This window comes from Archocentrus centrarchus, chromosome 24 (genome assembly GCF_007364275.1).
Source record: "Archocentrus centrarchus isolate MPI-CPG fArcCen1 chromosome 24, fArcCen1, whole genome shotgun sequence".
Lineage (NCBI taxonomy): Eukaryota > Metazoa > Chordata > Actinopteri > Cichliformes > Cichlidae > Archocentrus > Archocentrus centrarchus.
The window spans coordinates 4429983-4451125 of NC_044369.1; the positions used below are offsets into that span (position 1 = coordinate 4429983).

A 21143-nucleotide genomic window follows, 5' to 3' on the forward strand; every position below is an offset into this window, starting at 1 on the left:
TTCATGTATTTTTTTTCATTTAACACATTTGTTTGCATTACTTTCTCTTATTTTCTCCAGCTTTTCCAGTCTTTAGAAATGCATTAACCCTGTTGACTGTTTACACTTAATCTTCCTCAACTAAAAATCACATTTGCATCGGAGAAAAACGGTATGAAAATTCTACATTTCACCCAAGAATTGCAGATTTGCTTTTAGACATGCACGCTCTTTATCAGGTTAAAATACAGATGTGAAAACGCTCCTTTTCAAAGTGTGATCACACTTTTTTATTTTGACCTTACTTTGGTGCATTTGAATATTGCTTTCCTATGAATACAGCAGTTATTAATTATGTGGACTTCCATGATGGTTCCCAGGGTGATTAGCAGCATATTTGACAATGAAAATACAAAGCTTCCATGCTTAGAGAGGATTTAGGACAAAGTATTAAAAACAATGAAAATGCAAATCATGCCTGTTTGGCAGATTGTAATAGAGGGGACATTGTCATCACTCATAGAAATGGGTGCTGTTTGTGTGCTGTTTGCCTCCATTTGGTTCAAACATTCGAGTCTCGATGAGCAGAAAAATGTGTCTCGTTTCAGTGATGTACATTAAATGTCCTCTGCTTTGTGTGCCTCTCTGTAAACCACACTGATTAGCATAACTTTGTTTTCCAAGATGACAGATATGTAAAACTGGCAGAAATCATAGCACATGCACTGTATAGATTGGTTTAATTAAATATTCACATGAAGAGTTTTGTTCCAAAGTGAGGAGATAAAAATCACATTATTTCTGCATATAGTGTCATAATATCTGGCTTGGAAAAAGTTAAACAAATCAGTCATCTTTAGCAGATTTATTAATCAGGTTTCAAGCTGATAATTCCTCATTTTGGAACGAAACTCTGCATCACAAACGTTGTCAGTGTGCTGTGGACTTTGTAATGATTTATGGACCAGCAATGTTTATTCCCCACTGACTTTGACTAATGTCTGAGTTCTCTCAGCCAAAGCCACTTCTTCCATTAGAAATCCAATGTATTGTTTCTTATCATTAAGTATTTGTGCTTTGAAGAATTGAATGATATTTTTTTAAATGATTGATAATTATCTGAAAGCGAATGCATAACTTTCAGTTGGTTTGATTTTCCTATCACTGTTCTTTGATTGTATAGTTACAGTAGGAGCTTTAGGGAGACCAAACTACAAATGAATTGTGAAGTTATTATGAAAGCCAGTATATTATAGGAGCAAAAAGCTGTTCAGTTAGCAGGTGTTAAATGTATCAATGTCCTCAAAGACAATTTGCTGAAATGTAAAATGATCAAAAATAAACATGGACACACGCAGATTTGCTCACTGGTTACTTTTCTGTTTTTTTCTGTGGTTTTAAGTCTGTCCTTTAAAAAGAGCGGATATCTCGGTCCTTGTTGAAGCTGCAGAAAATCAATAATCGTGATCAATTTTCTTTAAGTGAGTCTGAGGACAAAGGAAACATAAAGAAGGCACGTTTCCCCAAAGAAGTGTCCTCACTAAAGGAAGACAGCACTTCAGAAGATGTGTGAGCACAGTACAGCTCACCCATGCTTCTGCTCTAGCACCATGTACTGCCAGCTGATCTGTGACCAGCCTCAGACATGTCTATGGCAGATTTGTACTGGATCCCCACATGCTCTTTGGTTCTCCCTGTTTAATGCCACAACAGCCCTGAGCAGCATGTGTGAAAACCAGCCGCAATGCTCCGTTTATCCACATCTAGAGAAGCAGTGATAGTGAAAGGTTGTGTATTTGCTGCCATCAGCATGCTACATCTGTCCATTTCAGTTTGCCCGTGAAAATGTTGTGCTGAATATTTTTTCCAAAACATTGCTACAGATGGTTGTTTGTAGCAAATATAAACTGGAGGCTGTTCAGTCTAAAGTACTTGAGTCTAAAGCAGCTGGACTTCTTTTTAGGGTTCTTGATATTTCACCTCTCATCCGAAAGAGTTCTTCATTCCTGAAGCTCAGAAGAATCCAGCTGCCTTCAACTCAAACACGTTACATGACCTGAATGACTGAGAATCTCCACAGGCTGTTGAGATTGACCGAGTTAGCTAAAAGGCCGAAAGAGATGCCTATACAATAACTGCTGATTACTATTTTTCTGCATAAAACCTGTTTATTAGAATAGAATAGAATAGAATAGAATAGAATAGAATAGAATAGAATAGAATAGAATAGAATAGAATAGAATAGAATGCCTTTATTGTCATTATACAGGATGTACAATGAGATTGGAGGGCCACTCCTGTTCAGTGCCATGTAACAGAAAATCAAACTCTCTAAATGAAAATAAAAATATTACAAAAATATTATTATAACTATGGAGTGTATACACCAGCCACAAACTCAGTTATGCTTATTTAAAGGATGAAGGTGATAATGGTGGGGCATGTTGTCCTGCTGGGGTCCGCTGCTGCCATCATGGAGTGCTGTTACACTGGGGTCTGTGTGAAGTGTCTGCAACAGTGTTCAGGCAGGTAGTGCATGTAAATGTTGATATTGATTTTCCTTCTCGCTCTCTCTGTTGTTGATGTGGATTTGTGGAGTTTTTGATGCCCGTTTAGATGATTTATTCGTCTAGTCCTGGGTTTGAATTCTTTGTTTAGCCTCAGTTTCTATTGCCAGTTCATTTCGTGCTTCCCAGTCTGATTCTTTCTCAGTCTCGTTTTTCTGTGTTTATCCACTCATGTTTAGTGTGAGTCTTCTTGTCTTGGCGTTCAGTGATGTGTACTTGTTTCCTTTACCTTGTTAGAGTTTTCTGATTTTCCTGTCCATTAATTGTCCAGATTGTTTTCCACTGTGTCTCATTCTCCTTTTGCTTCTCATTCATAGTCAATGTGTATAAATAGCCCTGTCTTCCTATTTGATTTTCTGTTGTGCCACTTAGTTTAGGATTTTTCACTTTTTGTTTCTTTTCCCACACTTTATTAGCTTTATCAGCTCAGAAAGACTCATGATGGTACTCAGAACTCACTGAACATAACACCTTCATCTGCAACACTGTAGCAATGAATCAGTAAGATGTGGTTGACAGATGGTTAAGTGACAGTTAAAGCATTTGGCTTTAAGACCAGAGTAAAAGGTTAAAATTTTGCATTAGTGCATGTTATTTACTTATTGATGGGATGGAGACTATCAGGTGATGTGGGGTTCACCCTGAACAAGTTGTAAGTACATCACAGATTACATACGTCAATCTGCATACATATAACAATGTTTCTTTCAATATGAATTATTCCACATAAACAGAGACGCAGAATGCCCTCTCATAGATGTCTTCAAGAATTTATTCAGATTTTGACACAAAAACTGTATAGCGGTGAATGTTTCCTACATATCGCACAGCAGACTTGGGATTGTCCCTCCAGTGACACTATAGCCTGAAACATCAGGTGAGACACTGAAGTGACTGAGTGAGTAAACCATCCCTAACTGAAATGAAAACAATTTTCTGAGCAAAAGAGTTAATGAATTTATTATTATTGTCTTTCAGACCTAATGGAGTGATATGTCTTGAGAGTAAAACAAACTATGATCTACAGTATTTGTACAGCACCAGAGTGACTGCTTTTTGGTTGCGTATTTGCAGTAACACTGCAGAGTGTTGCTTGTGTGTTACAACTAAAATAAATCACGTTGCAGTCTTAAATGAAAATAAATTACATTATCATGCATAAAATATTACAATTTGCTAACAAAATTAATCCTTCCAAAAGAAGCAAACACTCTCAAACTGAATTTTGTGGAATTAGATTTGACTTTTTTAGAAAGTTAAACTGCACTTCAACCTCAGATAAAGATCTACAAGAAACCCAGTTAATGCTTTTTTTTTTCTGCTTGGAGAATGCAGATCAATAATTATTAGATGGTCTCTGTGCAACTGTGGTTTCAGATACCTACCAACCACTGAATAAGAGAATGAAAGACAAGTATGACAGCAATATTGACATATAGTGAGGCAAAAATGTTACACAGCTTTTCCAAAAAAAAAAATCATGCATAAGAAAAAGCACATTACTTTCTCTTAACAGCATCGTCCAAACACAGTTATTTAAAGCACGATCAGGGATGTAGAGTAGTCGAGCTGAACTCAGTCTTACACCTTTAGGCTCACATGAATATATATGAAGAAAGTGGAGTTAGATTAGATGGATCTCTGATTGTTTTGTGTTCCTTCTGGTTTGTTTTCTTGTGTGAGATCACAATTTAACTCACATTAAATTACAGTTAATAGTACTTAAAAACATAATTCCAGCACATAGCTGCAGTTTTATGCTGTAATTACTGTTTATTTCATATATTTTGCCTGGGCCTGCAGAACACTGAGGCACAACCAGACTACTGCTGAAACACCCTGCTGGAATATGATTAATCAAAACACCAGTAAACACCACATTTTCAGGTGATAACTTAGTCCAGCAAACACATACTGAACTTACAGTCAGCTGCAGCTGTAAATGAATATCAAACATGAGGACTATTCACACTTCAGGCCTGCTGACCTAAACCCTGGAGGGCGAGACCAAACCCCCCCGGGGCCATACCTCATTTCAGACAAACCCAGAGTTTATGAAAAGCCTCACATTGAATGCGTGTCAGTGCATTTCACCCCTACACTTTATGGATGCTGCTTGCTAACCAAGCTTTCTAGCAATAGCTGATTACTCAGCATTCCACCCTCTTATCCCAGTGGTCAGTCCAGGCCCACAAAAACAAACAACAACAAAAACAGTATGTCAGAATCCAGAAACAAGTGAGTGACGCCATAATGGCTATGTCCATATCTTAGATACACTCTAAGGGAACCATAACTGTTACTTATCATAATTGGTGCACTTAAATGGGACAGGCCCCTCCTTAATATTGCAACACCCGAGTTTGCCTACTAGTTCTAATCAAAATGGCCGCTGTGCAATTACTGGCCACAAACGGGCAACGACAAACTCTGCATGTATTAACTGCTATATTAAACTTGTAGCAATATCAACATAAGGGAGCTCAGTAAACATTACTTTATTTAGAACTCAAAGCAACTCTCCCTTAACCAAAAAAAATAAATCTAATTCTGTTTTATAGCTGAAGGGTGAGTAATTTTAGTTTGCAATAAATAAATAGAAGTTTTCTATTAACTTTCTGCAGTTTTTCATCACTTCTAAAATTTACTTCACCTTCTGTCTCAACTCAACTTTCAGGAGTAAGTACAGGGCTAATGGTCATTTCGCCCCATGATTCACACCCTGTGGGTGTGGGGGGATCCTACCAGTAACTACATCTGGAGACAGAAAAATATTCGGCTGCATAGTTTGGCTTATTAACCAGATGATTAGCTGCAGAGAGCATGGAGAAATATCTGAGTCAGCACACAAGACCAAGGAACACTAAGCTCAAAGCATCTGAACTGCTTTGATTATGGATTATGAGGGGATCCTTGGAACATTTTGTCCCCTCTAACAGGTCCCTGGCCCTAAAAAGTTCAAGAACCTGTGGTTTAGCCACACTTTACTGCGGTACATCAAAAATCACATTTAAAATAATCAGTTCGATAATCAACTGATGTAAAACCATCCAAATGGTCATAATATGGTTAAAATGCAACAATATGAGTGCCTTGCACTGGACTTACTCTGACCCTGATGGTCAGAGGTTGCTTTTAAAACATGGATTCAATATTATAAACCAGTGGATGAGAGCATCTTTAGGAACTTCCTGTTTTAAAAGGTGAACATGACAGCACACCCTGGACCAGTGTGGGTCATATCCCAGGACTTAGCCCAGTGTAAAATCACCTTTTGGTTCTTTGAACGTCAAGTTTTCATTCAGTAAGACGACAATAGCAATTGCTGGTGACGCTCAGCAACAGTGGCAGCATCAGCAAGGCAGCCATGTTGCTATAAGGTATAAAACCAGAGCTATGAATAACTGAGGTAAATATGACACGATATCAGACTTAATAAATAAGCTGATGATTAACACAAATGACATTCATTCACTGTAGCAGACATCACAGCGTCTCATGAGTTGGTCACATCACAGCTGTCCTTGCCTCTGAACATGAAGAGTTAAAATAGGGTCATCTGTGATCAAATACACAATCACATCACATCTATTATCCATGAATTGCACCTCATTTTTAAGATAAAAGCACATCATTGCAATCTTTGGCTTTAAAGGAAAAAAATAAAACCAGTTTTGTGAAGTTATTACATCTAATGAGGCACCATAAAAACACTGCTGATATTGCTGCATACTCATTTCCTTTGTGGCCAATAAACTACCACTGGGAAGCTGCTTCAAGTTATACACAGAACCTAGACTATTAAATAATTATCATACATACACATAAAAATTTATTTTTTAAATTATATGTCCTTTGTTTTACTTGGTTAAGTGTTTCATTTAAATGTGTTTAATTAATTTTGCAGATCCAGCACGTGTAATTTATGAATCAGATTTATGAATCTACAGTGCCTCTTGAATGTTAGTAAACTTCTATTGTTTTTTTTAAATTTTCTTCCATATTTTATTCATCAACTGTCATTTCTGGTTACTCAGTACCTCCAGTGCACCATTTTAACTGGAGTTCAATGGTGAAATGTAGCATGTAAAATACTGAAATGTACATTTTCATGCCAGATGTGTTACTAATATGTCAATAAGTGTGTCTCATCAATCACAGCCTGCGCCTGCGATTGATGAGGCTGATGGATGTTCAGTGGCAGGGATGCTGCTCGGATCAGTGTGGGAGCTCCTGGGATTTGACCCTCCGACATTTGCACGCTGTTCTATTGCAGATGCAGCAAAGCAGCAGAAACAAACAGGGGCTAGAAAATTCATGGATACAGGAACCTGTTTGCTTAAATTATTTTAAATGGGAAACTGTGTGTGTGCGTGTGCGTGTGTATTTTTCCTTTTCCAAAATAATCCTGAACATTCAAAATAACCTATTCAAAACCTTTTAAGACAATAAAAGTTTGCCTTTATAGAGCATAAGTGTGCTCGTATACAAACACAACTGAATTAAATTTATTTTAATTTGAAAATGGGTATCATGATGGGAGCAAAACAAAAATAAACATTTTATAATATTTGCTACATTGTAACCCTTTTATCCCATCCTAAATTACAAACATGTGCATTATGTACATTATAAATACTATTTATATTTAAAAGAATATTCACAAAATGGCGATAGCATTTTTTTTTTTTTATCCAAGATAGGCATAGTAGTGCTAAACACAGGAGGCAAAATATATGGAAGTATAAGCAGAGGGTAAAACGGGCAATATGAACAGTAACCCCAGGAGCTCAACCACTAAATAAATATATCAATAAATTAAAGACAAAGTAATTCTGTACATTTTTTCTCTCTCTCTGTGGTCATCCTCTGAAGGTAAAGATGCCACAGATTCAAACACCTCCCCCTGCTGGCCTGGAAGATGCAGTGCTATCAGAACTGAAGAGAGGGGTCAGGTGGTCCTACTGCCCAGACGCCCTGGCTGCTCTCTGCTGCTCCAGCATCGCTCTGAGCGCAGGGGACATCATGGTGGGGGCCATGGCTGGAGTAAAAGGTCGTAAAGGGTAGTGTATATTTTTGCCCGGGACATAAATGCACTGGAAGTATCTCTGTCCTGTGAAGACAGCGAGATGAGATGGAAAGATATGGCTTACAGTAAGATCTGTAAATAAATGCAAGCATGCAGTGAGATTCAGCTGCTCTGATGCTAAAGGAAGGAATCCAGCCCAAACCAAGTGCTAATATGGAATTTTTTTCATGGGTATGAATACATATAAAGTCTAAGAAAAGATCCAAAATGAAGCAAATTCACTTGGTAATTTCAATTACATTTTATTTATATAGCACCAAATCAAGGCACTTTGGAAGGACAGGTGCATCTGCAAGAGTTAGTAAAATCTACTTTAACTGTGCTGAGACAGCTACATGTCACACCAGAAATAGACGCCAAGCTTTCATTACCGTTTGTGACTGCTGTGGGATTGAACTTCACTTTTATACAAGGACAGAACCCAAAACAAATTTTCAAAAGACTGCTTGGAGAAAAATAAGTAAAGCTATTGGACTGATAAACTCTAAAAATATGGTTTTTGGAAGGATGTTCTCCCATGTGTGGGATGCAAAATGGTCTAAAAGCCCTCCGGTGTCTTTATTTGCAGGAGTTGAAACTTCCCTTCATATTTGGTCTGGTCACAGCATTAATAACAAACACCCACACTCAGCTATATGCTCTCCACATGCAAATATTAACCCTAGAACACCAGCGTCGGGTGATTTTCAACCACGTGAAAGTGCGAGTGTTAGAAAACTCACGTTACTGTTTCAGGGTTAATACCTGCCACTGTCAATAAAGCAAGAACCAGATTACATTTCACCAAGTCTTACCAGGTTTCTTCTTTTCTGTAATATTTTCTTCTTTCTTGGGCTCTTCTGCGTGAAATAAAAATAAAGCTTAATAAGAATGTGAGATTGTGCTTCTGTGTGAAAGAGAAAGAACACAGGATGAGCATCTACATGCACTAAAGGAGAGAAAGGACAGGGTGTCACTCACTAAACACAGTGATGATGTTCTTTGGGTTGTTTGTCTTGTTTCATTCTCCAAAATTAAAATTCAGTTTTGATAGAGAAAATTGAGCTCCACTCATCATTAACAAATCAAAACACATTTAAATGCATTTTTTTTTTCAACCTGCATAATTGTTTAAACCTACTAGAAGCCACTCAGCAGGTGTCGAGATAACATACCTGAAGAGTGGTGATCAACAAAGAGGAACCTTGTTGCTGCTGAGTGTTGTAAAAGGACCGCCTCTTCTCATCCCCAAGATCTCAAACACTGCTGGATTTTCAGAACCACTGGTCTCTCCATATTTTGCACAGGGTGTCCCTTTTGTATCTGTGGCTTATTCGGCAAGTTTAAACCACAAATGACCACAGACGGGCAATTGTAAAGGACCCCATTGGTGACACATGTAAATGGGTATGCAACATTTTTTGATGTGCAGGTTTAATTTTGTGATGTAACCAAAAAGGGGCTAGTGACTGAAGCCAAGCAAAATAAAGTTCAAAACACAACGCTCCCAAGCGCGATGCAAACCGTGGCTTATTGGCTGACAATCTTCTGACTTGCAGCTCTTTAAAAGGGGATCTTTAACTCATCTGCGCACCAATATTGTCCTTGTGCATAACTTGGAGATGCCAGCAGCATCTGAAATAATGCCAGCATTTGACACCGTGGAATGAGAATGCACTGCAACAACCTGGGAGCTCCCCAGTAAAAACATTCATCAACATTGTATCCAGTTCACAGAGAACCACAGAGCCTACAAGCTGAAGTGAGTGTCTAAGAAAACCTTGTTGGTGAAATGTGAAGTGAAAGTCATCACGCAGAGACAGAATTCACAATGCTGAAATATGTTTTATCATTTTGAAGATGTTATAAATAAATAAACTAAATAACTGTGTCAATCATATTTTATTTACTCACAAGAATGTGAGAAGAATTCATCTTTTCATTTCTGATTCATAAAGGGAATATTGCTAATATTGCTATTTAAAATCTGTAAATATGACTGCTTCTTTTTCAGATTATACACAGCCAATGCCTTCCCATTAATAGCCTAATATAACAGTATTAAGGCACAAATATGACCTTAATGTAAACATTGAGGACATTTAAATCATACATTTTTTAATTTTTTTCATTTGTCCAGCTTTACTCATGTTGTTGCATTACCATTTATGATGATTGTTTTTCTTTTTGTTTTAGCATTAGTTTGTGTTTGCATTAGTGTGTCATAGATTAAGTTAGCTGGTGTATTTTTACTTAAATCTAACAATGTTTACATGCATTTTCCTGGTAAATAAAGTTAAAAAAAAATGTATTTAAATTAAATTAAATCCTCCAAAAGAGAGACTGGCTTCTTTTGGAATTTAATCATGCATTAAACAAACCATACGATACAAATACTGGCTGGTAGTGTCTGTGAGATGAGATTCTGGTTTGCTTGTTTTAAGTGAACTAAAGAAACCAAAATCAAAGTAAACCTTTAAACTTTGGTTTGGGCCAAAGAAACCAGAAACAGGCACTGCTGTGTCAGATAGCAGGAAAGTTAAACGGAGCAGTGGGGGGGTGTTTGTAATCCACTGGATGATTCAATAGGAACCGAACAGTAATAACCCAGTTTGAGGGGGTTTTGGTTCATGGATTTAATCAATCCGGCTAAGTATAAAATTGTTACCACATTCATCAAAGGCCATAATCTCTTTCAAGAATTTAAGACGGCTCAAAAGGCTCGTAATCTTGTCCCAATCAGCTCATCTCATTAAATTCTAATCACTTGTGATGCTAATATCATTAAAGCCATCGTCTCTTCATATTGAGTTATCCAATGGAAAGATGGTGAAAACGTACTGAATACCTCAGGCCTTACAGCGAGCTGTTTTCTCACTTTCTATTGACAACAAGCATATATACAATATTAATGTCAAAAAATGAAACAATTCATAACACCACAGTGTGTCTTTGTAATACTTCAAAATGTTTATCCAGTAATTCAAGAAGCTTTATCAGTTCGGCCGACTGCATTTTGGTTATATTAATGGTGGGAACATAAATTTAAAGGCATTATGTGGAAAATCATAAATACTGACAGCTAACTTATACATTTGTCTATTTAGGCTACCAATCAGGACTCTGTGTGCATATACAGACTCTCTTTGGTTTTTATTGGACATTCAGATCAAAGAACAACTTCCTCTAGTTTCACAAGAAACACACTCCTGCCCCTATTCTGGACTTTTTACTGTAACTATCCAAAATTTTAATACTATATTAAAGAAAAAAATATTTGTACAGTAAAAAGCACTTTTTCAGTCTTTTCTTGTTCTGCTACATTACCTCATTATCTCCCAACCCCTGAGATTTAGAAAAACATCCTTTGGGCAGGAATACACCTAATTTGGGAACCAATAGACTCTGAAATTACAAATAAAACAGACTTCATGCAGAGCAAAAATAATCAGGTTGTGCATAAATTGCGTTATATGCCATGGTATAGTGTGTCTTTGAAAGTTGCTCCTGCAAGGAATTGTGGCACAGCATTGTCATCTTTGTTTTTATTATAAATGGGGCATTTTATGCTATATTAAAGGTGGTGAGGACAGAAACACTGTCGCACCTTTACTCAGCATTTAGAACTCGATGTGCTCGGCCTTACAAGGCAGCAGGTCAAAGTACTCTGATTACTTTTTTGGGGTGGCTGTAGCTCAGTAGGTAGAGCAGGTCACCTACTGATCAGAAGGTCAGCGGTTCGATTCCTGGCTACTCCAGGCTACATGCCAATGTATCCTTGGGCAAGATACTTAACCCCAAGTTGCTCTCCGACCGTCCCGTCGGAGTATGAATGTGTGTGAATGATAGTTAATTAAAAAGCACTTAGCTTAGCAAACATGGAAGTGCTTGTATGAATGGGAGTGCATGGGTGAATGTAAACATGTTGTAATAGCACTTTGAGTGCTCATACTGAGTAGAAAAGCACTATATAAGAGCTAGTCCGTTTACCATTTTTACCTGTAATGAGTAATGTAACACATTCATTTTGGAATCCAAGTAATCAGTTATTTAGTTACTTTTTTAAGTGATCCATAACTGTTAATTGTTACCATATTTACCTATTTCTTGTAAGAAAAGGAAAAAAAATCCCTGATGCATTCAGTCAAGTCAGCAGCAAGATGACAGAAAGGGGGGCATTGCTGAAATATTCATATTATTTTGTGCCTATATGATAACTTTTTGCCAGCTGCTCAGGAGGCTGTTTCACATTTTGAAGGAGCACAGGGAAGGTAACACAACTCCACAACACTTGTGTCCGTAACGCAACATTTTGGGTTGTTTTCTCAAAATTTCGATTTGCCTATCTCAAATTTTCGCACTGATAGCTCGAAATTTCAACTTAGTGCTGCCAATCAGGACGCTCCGAGGAAGAGGTCATTTCCTTGTTACCCGGAAGCAGATGACGCCAACACATGCGCACTCAAACTGGGGTATCAACAGTATCAGTGAGCTAGCAGTGTCTAGCAAACGTGAACAAATTGCTGTCATCTTTTTGAACTTCAACAGTTAAAATGCCTTCTAGCAAAAAAAAAAAAAAACAGCTGCATAAAAGGTAAGGAATCAATGTTTTCATGTTGCTCTGTTGGACAGCTGATACCTTCAGCTTCCTGCTTCCGGTTAAGAAGCAACTGGTGATTGGCAGTGCTGAGTCGAAACTTTAAGTTTATATATATATATATATATATATATATATATATATATATATATATATATATATATATATATATATATATATATTTATATATATATATATATATATATACATATATATATATATATACATATATACATATATATATATATATATATACATATATATATATATACATATATATATATATATATACACATATATATATATATATATATATATATATTATATATATATATATATATATATATATATATATATACATGTTACATACGATGTTGATGCTACAGCTCAGAAACCACAGTGACTAGATTTTAGCTAAAGCTGTCACTCTGAGGGAAATCAGCAAGCATGTTGCTTGTTGAATATGTGGTGGCCAAAATGCTATCAATATCAACTCCATATGAAGACTTGACAACCCCCCCCAATAAGCTAAAAGCAAAGGCAATTCTAAAGTACTCAAAAGTAACATAATGTATTACTTTTTATTGAAATAATATTGGAATGTAAAAATCTAATCTTAATAGTAGCCCAACACTGAGTACCAGGCAGTCTGACTGATGTCAGATAATGCTACCTCACAGGTCACAAGTTTGAAGGTCTCTAATCAGCAGCACTGATAAAGCCTCTTTAGTGAAATAATTCTTTGGAAACCATCCATAACAGAATTCAAATGCAGTACGTGTCAATAGTCTCTGTGGTGACTGGATATTATTTGCTCTGCATATAAATAACTTTCATGCTTGAATACTTACCAGTCTGTGGTAGTTGTTTCTCTTTATCTAAAATTTGAGAGGGGAGAAAAGAGCAGCTGAGCCTTGTGAAACATACACAGCACTCATTAAATTCACTTCTAATTCTGCTCTGAATCCATACCTTGAGACTCTTTGACAGATTTCTTTTCAGCCTTTTCTACTCGGCCTGTGAGAGAAGAGACAGCCCTATTACAGCCTGCCAAATAACTCTCTGTAATTGTGGTGTAAATTCAATATTCTTGCAATATTATTCCCTTCTCGGTGTAATAGAGCTCGACATGTCTCTAATTAGAACTTTATCATGCATTAAACAGCCCATTTTATTCACATAATCTGCATCTCTAAAAGGGGTGATTTTCCCTGAAAAATGCCAGTGAAGAACATGAATATGTTTCAAACACGTCTAATTTGCTGTAAACGTTCCTACAAGAGCAGAAACATCTACTGTACCCTCGTGCCTTCTCTTCCTGTGTTTGACTTTTGTTTATGTAACATTCACGTGGAAACTAACAGTGAATTTGGGCATTAGACTCTTTCAGGAGGGGACATCAGTGCAATTTAGATGTTTTTCATTTCCATCCTCTAATTAAAAGAAATTTCAGTGTTGCAGAGATATTTTTCTCTCAGCATGAGTTCCACAAAAGTTAATTTGCCTTCCAGTTTATGATGAGGATATACACTCAGGTTGGCTATAAGACTTTTTGGTTTAAATTTTAAGAACACAACTGTAACAGAGCTGGCTGTAAAGGCAAGAAAGCCATCTTCTTAGATTTTCCTGCATAATCTTAACAGATTAATCCTACTGTCTTTGCAAATCCCCTGTTTTTAATCTTGTGCAGCCAGCAGGTCAAAGCTCTTGCCTGTCCTGGGAAAACTCTCATCTTGGTTGGGCTTGCACTGAATTGTGTTTGTATTTTTCCTACTAATTTTGGAAATCCAGATGAGCAGGTAGCTTGTCTACTTGCTAAATTTAAAGGTAAAGTTAAAAGTCAGGGGACAGAGAGTGAGGCTGGAGTGAGGCAACCAAAGTACACCTTGTGGAACGGCCCTTGGAATAAAAAATCTGTCTTATGTGTAAGTCAGATAAAATCTGATTCTTCAAAATATCAGACAGAGTTTGGGGTTTAGGTCAACAGATCAGATGCTTTTACTCGTTCCAGAGATGCAACGCAAACTCAGAGGTGATCAAGTTTTTGCGTTATGGAATGATTTGCAGCTGTATGTCAGGCAGGCTCCTTCACTGGCCTTTTTAAATCTCGTTTAAAAACACATTTTTACTCCCTGGCCTTCGACCCAGTGTGAGACTTTGACTGAGTTTTCGAGATACTTTTGTAGTTCTTAATTTATTTAAGTTGTTACATCTATGTTGTGTTTCTGTATCTCTTTGCCTGCTGGCCTGTGTTTGTCTTTTATGTTCGATGTTCTTGTACAGCACTTTGGGCAGCCCTGTTGTTTTTAAAAGCACTTTATAAATAAAGTGGTGTGGTAATATTGAATTTTGCAGCAATGACTTTCTGGGTTTGCTTCTGCAAATTTTATAATCTCATATTTTTGATCCCAAGTGTGAGTTTGTAGGTTACGCTTGACTCCTGTGCTTGCCATAATTGTCTCTGGTGAATGAGCTGATTTCCCAGTGCAGCCAATCCAGAAATCATGTGACTGTATAGAGACTCAAGCGATCTCCACGCATGCGTAGATCTTAGATTGGAATTGGGCATGACGGCAGCTCAGGAAGGCTTTAGCACTAAACTCATCCAACTTATGCGATCACATTTAAATGGAAATGTATTACAATGGGACCAGATTTTTCTAACATTCATTCCAATAAAAATCTGTTTGAAACATCACTTTTTGATATTACTCTTTTCTGTGCTCAACTGAAAAACAATGATAAAGTCGAAAATAGATGAATAATATCTAAAAGCAAGAATACATCAGGGGGGAAAAAAACCTCAGATAACTAGCAGTTTATTTTTTAATTGTTGCATGTCCTTTTCTTTGTGGACGTTTGCATTACAGTCTGCAGAAATCTGCATAGCTTGTAACTTTGTGGTCATTCAGTTTTCCCTGTTGATCATGGCATATGCAGCACAGATGGTGACATGGTAACCTGCGCCTTTCACTTCTTCTAAAGTGAGACTTCACAACATGACTGTCCTGCAGTGCCAACTATTGAAAACTAATTCAAAATGTGAGAGAAAGGGACAAAGGATAGAAATGCTGTGCAGGCCTGCAGGTGGAGCCCCTGCTCACTACTGGCATGTTGGCATGCTAATGGGTTAAATGGGTTAAAAGCACTATTGCAGGGTCTCATTGCTGCTAGCATGCTGTAAACTTTGGCTACAATAAAAACATTTTGAAGTTTCTGGGAGAATTATTACCACATTACACCGTAAACTTACTTTTCTTCTCAGCCAATAATTGTGTTCTTTTCTTGGCTAGAAATAAAAAGAATGTTAAGAACTTCTGGTTTAGGAAATCCTAAATAAATCTACTAAGGTAGACATTTTGGTTTCCCTCATGAAAGAAACGCTGACCTGGTTCAGATGAAGATCTGGCAGGTTTCTCCTCTTTGGCCTGAGAGGTCACATTTGCCCTCCTGCCAGCGTCCAGTCTCATTCTCAGTGGCTGTGGACGTGGACGTGGACGTGGTTCTGGATCTGTTCAATATAAAATTAAACTGAACTAAAAAAATCTTAATAAACAGAAAATACACTGCAAGAGTGAAACTGAGCTCATCTTGCTGAGTAAAAACAGATCTTCATCCGAGAAGAAAATCTAGTTTCAGGGAGCTCGTGCGTGGTCTGAGTTTCACCTGTCTTAGTCGTAGATGCCTTCACTTTGCTCTTGACAGGTGCTGCTTTTGAGGGGAGCAGAAACAATTAGTTTCCAGTCATCTTTCATGTTGGTGACATGAATTATGATTGGCTTCGTGCAGATTAATGAATGTCAGTGAGTGCCGTTACCTATCTTTTCAGAGGCTGGTTTCCGCTTCTGTCGTTCAGCTGCAGGCTCTAACGTAATGAGGAGAGACTCATGATCAGCAGCCTGAATAATTTGTTTTCTCAGTCAAATATTAACTTCTACTTCACAGGAACGAGAAATGTGTTAGACTGCATCAGATTTTTGTAACTGTTACAAATTCAATGAGGTCCTCGTGCCTAATCACGTTTCACCTTTCTTAGGAGCTGCAGCACTTTTAGTTTTCTGCTTTGCGGGTGGATCTGCACAAAACAATCAGAAAGAATTTAAATATATAATTGTTTATTTTTCCTTGTATATCTCAAAAAAGACTATAAAGGACACTTTACCTTTCTTAGCCACTGCATGAATCTTGGGTTTCTCTTTTTTAGCAGCTGCCACTGTAGCAACAATTGCATAATAAGAACATTATAACTTTAAAGGTGATTTTCATGCGTCTGAAAATATAGATCCATAGATAACAGGTCACCTTTTTTGGCAGTGTCTGCTTTGATTTTCTCTTTCAAAACAGCAGCATCTAGTATTGAAAAAAAAATGCAATCACTTATGGTATTCATATCTTGGGGAAAAGGTGTAAATTTATATGCATATTTTCAAGAAAGCACAGCTAAAATCATGGTCCATATCACTTCAATAATGCTCAAGTGTGTGCCGGTGGAAACACTGAATTATGCAGCTGAACAAATAAATTACCTTTCTTTGTTTTCCCTTTGGCCGTTCCTGGCTCTGAGGGGATAATTGCAGTGAAATGGCCATGCCGAGTTAATTTTCTTTAATTAATGCATTCATATAGCACACGGTGTCATTGCACATCATCGTTATGTGCTGCAGCTGTCGTGTGTTACAGGGAATATTCTAGTTAGCTGGTAAATTAAGCGTTTAGTGTGTGCGGAGGGGGCTACAGTACCTTTGTCTGAATCAGCAGCTTTTGTTTTCTTTTTTTCTGAAAATGAGAAGACATTAATTATTGTTCACAGATGTAATTATGAGAAAAATAACTATGCACAAGAGTCTAACTCGTTACTTTGTACCTTGCTTTGTGGAGGCAGCTGTCACGTCCTCCGTAGCAGCCTCTGGTTCTTAAAGAAGAAACACTTTCAGTCTGGTTTACTTTGTAGTATAATTTTTAATATATATCTAACTTTCATGTCTTCCATATTCATTAGTTTACCAGAAAAATTGGTAGCATTTTCAGAATGGTGTTTTATGTTCAAGTGAAATTGAATCACACCTTATTCAAATATTTTGAATATGAAGACATGCAAAAAGAATATAAGTTGTAGATTACTAAAGTTTAATCTGGGCTCTTTTTTGCATCATGTTTATTTCCACCTTCCTCCAGCTCTTGTGGTCAGTGTGGACTTCCTTCCTCACCCTGAACTGGAGCTGCAGCAGGCGGAGCTTCAGCAGCTGGAGCCGGGACCTCAGGTTTGACAGGTGCTGCTTCTTCTTTTTCTTCTGGAGCTTCTGGCTGTGCAGGCTGGAGTGGCTGAACTGGATCTGGTGGAGGTGGCATCATAGGCTGGAGTGGTGGCGGATATGGCTGATAATGTGCGTACAGCGGCTGCATTGGTGGCGGCGGAGGCTGCTGTTGATAAACGGCCTGTGTCTGTGGAGCTCCGGGATGGACAGGATGGGCGGTCAGTACGGGAGCAGACGGAGCTGAAAGCAAGAACATGATACATTATCTTGCAGCAGAAGACACACTGGCTAAAACATCTGAGTGACTTAACAGTGACCGCAAATATGACTGTGAAGTAAATACCTGACATGGTAGGAGGAGGGTAAGGGTTGTCTGTGACTATGTGATGAACTGGAAGATAAAAAAGTCAACTTTAACCTGGTGTGTGGTAAAGAGCAGCTTAAACAAGCACACAAAAACTTGACAATATTTCAGTGCATTGTGGAGATCTTTGTTACTTACCGTACCATCCAGGTGGGGATGGGCAGTAGACTGGTGCAGGTCTGCAAGGCCCAACTACAACAAAATCAGTGCACATTTAATAAGAGTTTATTTATGTTATCCAAAGCAATAATTTCCTCTAATAATGACAACGCAAACAGAAGTTTGTGCTTATTTCAGTTCTCTAAAATCAGGAGGAAAATATTAACTTTTATACCTTCCTGTCCAGAGTCTGTGACCTGTTCTTGCTTTTTGGTCTCTGTGAGAAAAGAATAAAGTAGTTTATAAGTAAAGTAATATAATGACTTTTATGAAGGCAAAATATTTCTGGCAGAATTAATTGCTTACTTGTTTTGGAAACTTTGGGCTTTTCCTCTTTCTTGGCTTTTAGGAATTAAAAAACATGCAGTTATCTAAATTCATAACACATATATGGAAAAGTCCTACTCTCCTGAGTCACAGTGAGACCAGTTCAGTTTATGCATGGAATAAATCGTAGTACCTCTCAGAATAGAAGGAAATCTTCTGATCCTTGCCATTTTCGGAACCAAACCGCCCATTCTGGGAAGAGCTGAATACAACATGATTGTGTTTATTACATAACAACAAAAACAAAGCCTAATAAACACATAGTTTTAATGATCAAGCTCACCTGTCTTTTTGGGCTTTTCATCTGTCTTTACAGCCTTCACAGTCCTCACAATCTCCCGATCTTAAAATGAGCATAAAAGATAAAGAACAGGGGTTACCTGACAAATTATCTCTGAATCATGAGGCTTAATTAAAGCTTCCACTTTGTATCCTAATCATGCAAATAGATTCCCATTAGAGCAGGTTAGATACGTTTCCTTCCCTTTTGTCCCCGTGTTCTACACCTATGGGGGGGTTACTGTAGAACATAATTACAACTTTATCTAAAACTTTATCTTTTAGCAGTGCTGCGAGTAACTTCAGTGAGAACGTCTTAAATAGGAACTTTTACCTTTTCTCCTTCTCACAGCAGAGACCCTCCTGGGAGCATCTGAAAATAAAAACAAAGCTGAGGCGACAAACCGGAGAAGGAAACAGTGATGTTCTTATGACACTGCATACAACACACAACAGGATCTATATCAGCACATCTGTTACACCAAGTTTACAGTATATAACCAAACTACAACTACTCATTTAGATTTAACAAAAATGAGCATAATGTCGACCCTATAAATCCCCTAAAATACTCTTTTTGTGTTGGTTATCCGGCACGGTGCCACACGATGCGATCAATAAGTTCTCCATCTGAATAACAAGTCAGCTCTTTCTACTGTCTGATACGGCTCATGCAAGCATTCCTGTAATTAAATCTGCTGCAGGATTCTTTCTGCTCTTAGAAACTGAAAAACGTTTGCATTCAGAGGAGCGAAGGGAAGAAAAACCAAGAGACGGCAAAATGAGTCTCATGTGGGACCACTTTTAGGTTTAACTTTCACGTGCATTTATATTTTTTATATTTTCTCTTTCACACGAGGTTTTGTTTTTGTTGCTTTAAAAACAGGATCAGAAAAAAAAAATCATTGTTTGGTTGAAATACACGTTAAACATGTTGGATTCCAAGTTACATCTAATATTGGCACCAGCACACATTCTGCATTCACTCCAATGCACCATCCTTACACTACAACTGAACTATAGCATGCACGAATAGAATATGATCAATAGCACATACAAAAAAGCTTGTAGTAGACACAGAGGGTAACACACTGGACTGTCAACTCATATGCTTTTATTATATTTTTTACTCAAAGCTTTGATTTTTCTTTGCATTAGAAACACAATCTACTTGTTACCACACACAGACGACTCAGTTAGGCGTAGATAAAGATCAGTGTTTAGGTTAAAATACTTGTTCATACAGTTAAAAGGGTACATTTTCTGTTACTTTAAACTATAAAAACCTATCCAATTGCTTTGGGGGAGAGCAGTGTATACATGATGCAATTCAATGGGATATGATATGACACAATATGATGCATTATTTTTTTAAATGTTTAAATTCAAAAATCCATTGCCTCCTTCAATTATTATAAAATCCAATTTATACTTTATTAAAATCTCTCTTTTTTTCTGAAAAATTTACTTTGTCATGTTTCAATTAAAGGCCTCAGCTGTGTTTAAAAGAACAAGACCAAACAATAGACAAATTCCTTCACCGACTCTTCTCTGACCTTTTGCCTTTGCAGCCTTGGTTGGAGCCTCTTTGGCTTTTGCAGAGTGCATACAGGGACACACTGAAATCATAAAGCATAAAGTTCAGGTGATCCTTTAAACAGACGCGACAGAGCAGCCGTCGTTATCCTCGAGTTCTGACCTGTGGGTTCAGTCTTTGCCGCTGCCTCCTCTGGTTCAGGAACAGGTTTGATCACATCCACAGTCGCTTTCTCATCATCGTCCTCGTCTTCGTCATACTCCTCCTTCTTATCTTCCTGTTCATCCACAGATTTCTGGGGTTTGGAAATCGGCTCTTCATCTTTGCGCTCGTCCTCCTCCTCCTCAGGAGCAGCGGGCCAGCTGGTGCCTGAATGGAAACGCAGAAAGTGGCTCTGACTCAGAATTATGAACAAATGAACTCAGAGGGTTTGAGGTTTTCTACTTTGCTAAGGTCAACAAATTTAAGCAGAACATCTCATTCCTGACCTTCCAGTACAACATGCGTAAAAACAAACTAAACTGTATTCAGCGATCCACTTACATTTACAGAGATTTCAATCATATCTCAGCATTTTGATGAGCTGTAATTTGGAAGCATTTAGCAGGGAATAGACTGTGTTACCTGCTTAGTGCAGAAATAATTGTACAGCAGCAATAAAATACTTAAATAAAATGTATGTTTTTTTTAATTGCAAAGAAAAGTTAAGATATTTGGATAAGTAACTGCAATGATGTCTGAAAAAAATTACTGGCCATATAAACTCAATGTGGTGCAGGTCGCCCTTTTGGCTGCGCTGGTTTGAATCGATTCTTTTGATTGGTTCCCTTTAAGTTTGACTGACCTGTCGATGGCAGCCTGAAGTCTCAGATTTCATGATCACATTCTACCAACTCTGTATTAAATATGATGTTTTTGCATTGGAAAGACGTATTTGCCTCTCTTACAGTAGGAAGTTGTCTTTCCTGAACCTCATTCACATGGACAGATTTATATTTAATAATCCCTTCA

General features: G+C 37.6%; 1 protein-coding gene across 1 annotated transcript in view; it reads right to left on the minus strand.

The window, feature by feature from the left end:
• Window positions 1-7251: 7251 nt before the first annotated feature.
• The window catches only part of LOC115774597 (triadin-like), a 28818-nt gene continuing 14926 nt past the window's right edge, over window positions 7252-21143 (minus strand). The window contains exons 9-32 of the mRNA XM_030721952.1: window positions 20295-20501; window positions 20152-20214; window positions 18930-18968; window positions 18600-18659; window positions 18450-18518; window positions 18296-18331; window positions 18165-18206; window positions 17969-18022; window positions 17810-17857; window positions 17419-17706; window positions 17076-17117; window positions 16952-16987; window positions 16738-16770; window positions 16514-16561; window positions 16374-16424; window positions 16239-16286; window positions 16029-16076; window positions 15878-15922; window positions 15600-15722; window positions 15465-15500; window positions 13184-13228; window positions 13063-13089; window positions 8430-8474; window positions 7252-7659 (exon numbers count right to left, since the gene is read on the minus strand). Coding sequence (XP_030577812.1) covers window positions 7508-7659; window positions 8430-8474; window positions 13063-13089; window positions 13184-13228; window positions 15465-15500; window positions 15600-15722; window positions 15878-15922; window positions 16029-16076; window positions 16239-16286; window positions 16374-16424; window positions 16514-16561; window positions 16738-16770; window positions 16952-16987; window positions 17076-17117; window positions 17419-17706; window positions 17810-17857; window positions 17969-18022; window positions 18165-18206; window positions 18296-18331; window positions 18450-18518; window positions 18600-18659; window positions 18930-18968; window positions 20152-20214; window positions 20295-20501 — 1685 coding nt within the window. The 3' untranslated portion in view covers window positions 7252-7507. The remainder of the gene's footprint in view (window positions 7660-8429; window positions 8475-13062; window positions 13090-13183; window positions 13229-15464; window positions 15501-15599; window positions 15723-15877; window positions 15923-16028; window positions 16077-16238; window positions 16287-16373; window positions 16425-16513; window positions 16562-16737; window positions 16771-16951; window positions 16988-17075; window positions 17118-17418; window positions 17707-17809; window positions 17858-17968; window positions 18023-18164; window positions 18207-18295; window positions 18332-18449; window positions 18519-18599; window positions 18660-18929; window positions 18969-20151; window positions 20215-20294; window positions 20502-21143) is intronic.